This window comes from Penaeus japonicus, unplaced genomic scaffold (genome assembly GCF_977035675.1).
Source record: "Penaeus japonicus unplaced genomic scaffold, GWHDUDI00000001_assembly GWHDUDI00000003, whole genome shotgun sequence".
Lineage (NCBI taxonomy): Eukaryota > Metazoa > Arthropoda > Malacostraca > Decapoda > Penaeidae > Penaeus > Penaeus japonicus.
In genome coordinates, this window is record NW_028234405.1 from 219431 (window position 1) to 221930 (window position 2500).

Genomic DNA, 2500 nt, shown 5'->3' on the forward strand with positions numbered 1-2500 from the left:
ATTTTGTAAAACTTTTTGGTGATCTGATACCAAATAAGAAACCCGTTCAAACTCTGTAGCACCAGAATATATGTGCGGGATCTTAGTTCCCCTTTGCCGAAGCATAAAGGACTGACAATCTGTTGACAGTCACTTTCAGGTATACTATATATAATATTGATATACTGTTTTTGTTGATTTATTTTACATATAATTATCATGAAGTAGCAAAAACTGTTCATTTTATTTTGCAAGAAATCCAGATGATATGTATGTTTATTTGGCAGAAGTGTGTCTATTTTTATGTAGCTACTTTCTTAAGAATATCAGTACAGAAGCACATCATTACCAAATTAAAATACACCTTTTGGTAAACTTATATTGACTGAAAAGGAGGTTGGGTATTGATGTCATGAAAATCAGAGATAATTTCTTGAAATATTGATTGTATATATTAGGTAGGCAGATTACTAGCCCGTTTCTTTGGTTTATGTAATTATATAAAGATACGTATGTGCATATACTGGGGTATATATTTAATTTTTTTGAAAGAGGTTACTCTATCTACATTGTAATATTTTTAGATAGTGGCTTTGAACATACATTTGGAGCAAAATAAGCTCTACATGGAATTTATAGATCAAGGAATTTTCTTCTATAGATTGTTTTCACAAATTGAAAATAAAAGAAATTATATAATAAACGAACCCAGTGATAGATGGGGTCAAATGAACACTATGGACTGCTCTCCTATGGTGCTCCAGAAAAGGATAAAAAAACACCACATATACTAGTACAGATGATGGTGGTGGTGAAGTTGAGGGTGATGTAATTGATTATGATTGAAAATTGCATAATTTTTGTAACTCATCCATTTACCTGTTAACCAATGACGACGGGGTGTCATACCCATGTGACATGGCAAAGTGCCTGATGACAGGGTGACACACCAGTGTGACGTCCCCGAGGCAATATTACTTAGGCCAGGCGTAGGGGGTTGCCAGTTCTCGCCAGGCCCGTCAGCACTGGGTTAACTGTGATTCTTGCTTAAATCTGGGGTGACTGTGACATACTTTGTCAGAAGGCTAACATTTGAGATTTAGTGAAACAATGATATATTCCAATATGTCATTCAGCATAGTCGCCATTTATATGAGGCCCTTTTACAATCTTATTTTCATGCAAAAATGGTTTGAAGATTTAAAGGTATTAAAATAGTTGATTGAATGAACTAAGAATTATATTAGAAATTTGTAAAGATCTATTGCTGCATCCAATGTCAATTCTCCAAATATATAATCTGTATTCCAGCTGTATAGAAATATTCTCAAAATGAGTATTTTTTATTTAAACAATATAGAGGCTGTGTCCTGTTTGATATTACATCAGTGCAGTGTAAAGGAAATATGAACTAAATTGTTAAAAAATCAGATATCAAATAATGTTATCCAACTGGTGAATGTACATAGCAAATTTATGTTTTGCACAGTTATAGCTGTATTTGCATTAACCTATTCGCGCCGGATGATGTGCTGACATGTTTCGTGGTTTTTGCGTCAGACGCCGGAGACGAGATATTTGGTCAAGGCCGGCGCTCGGGGTGAGCGAGTGGACAGCCCAGGCTTGCAGCTAGTGAGCCTGAGAATCCCAAGGCGTTAGGCTTATGTGTTCGAAAACCCCGGCATTCTGACCATTTAGAGCCGGAACAGTCCTGCCGTGAATGGGTTAAAAAGAATAGAAAAAAATCAAGCATGAATGTATTTCTTGCAGGTGTGAGTTCCCAGCTGTGGTATGTTCACAATGGAACAGTGAACAAATATGCCCTTGGGTATGTAGTGGTTGTGCCGCCGCATGTCGACCTTCTGACCTTCCAGTGGCAGGCCTTGGGAGGAATGACGGTAAGTTATTAGGTCAAAAGACAAACTTTATACAGTTCTTGGTATGAGTTTAGGATTTGATTATATATATATTGTGTCATAGAGTAAAGATTACTTCATATTTTTTTAGAAATGAAATAAGATGTGAAATTATGCAGGCTATGACTGATGTATATCAGTATCATTGTATTTAACTGAAAGATCTTTCTTCTGGAAATCACAAAGTAAATCTTATTTTTATAGATATTTAAGGGTTAATGAATTCAATTCATCAATGTCTTCATTGTGGAAGGTGTTTAACATTCATGTATTTATACTTTCTTTCTCTTCCTAGATGCCATATAATTTGTCAGTTCAAGTTGCAAATCGTGAAGCTCTGGCACCCCCTGTGTACAACATCAGTGATCAGAGTATAGTGCCAACATATCCCTCATCCTGGACAATAAGGTTGATTTGCACTGGCAAACTAACCACTCAGGTAGATTTTAGCTGTTCTCTTGTAAATATTCTACTGTAAGGAGGTGCAACATGAGGCTTTGTGTTTGTTAAGAACTCTTGTAATGCAAAGGTTTAGTCATTTAGATAGTAGTAGTATGTAATTGTGTATGGATTGGGACAATTCATTGTGAATAAATAGCATGGAT

The 2500-nt window shown here is 35.7% G+C and overlaps 1 protein-coding gene across 1 annotated transcript in view; it reads left to right on the forward strand.

Annotated features, from left to right (window-relative positions):
• The window catches only part of LOC122244064 (inactive tyrosine-protein kinase Dnt), a 16988-nt gene that overhangs the window by 1028 nt on the left and 13460 nt on the right, over positions 1-2500 (forward strand). The window contains exons 2-3 of the mRNA XM_043001869.2: positions 1750-1877; positions 2191-2334. Of these exons, the coding sequence (XP_042857803.1) occupies positions 1750-1877; positions 2191-2334 (272 nt within the window). The remainder of the gene's footprint in view (positions 1-1749; positions 1878-2190; positions 2335-2500) is intronic.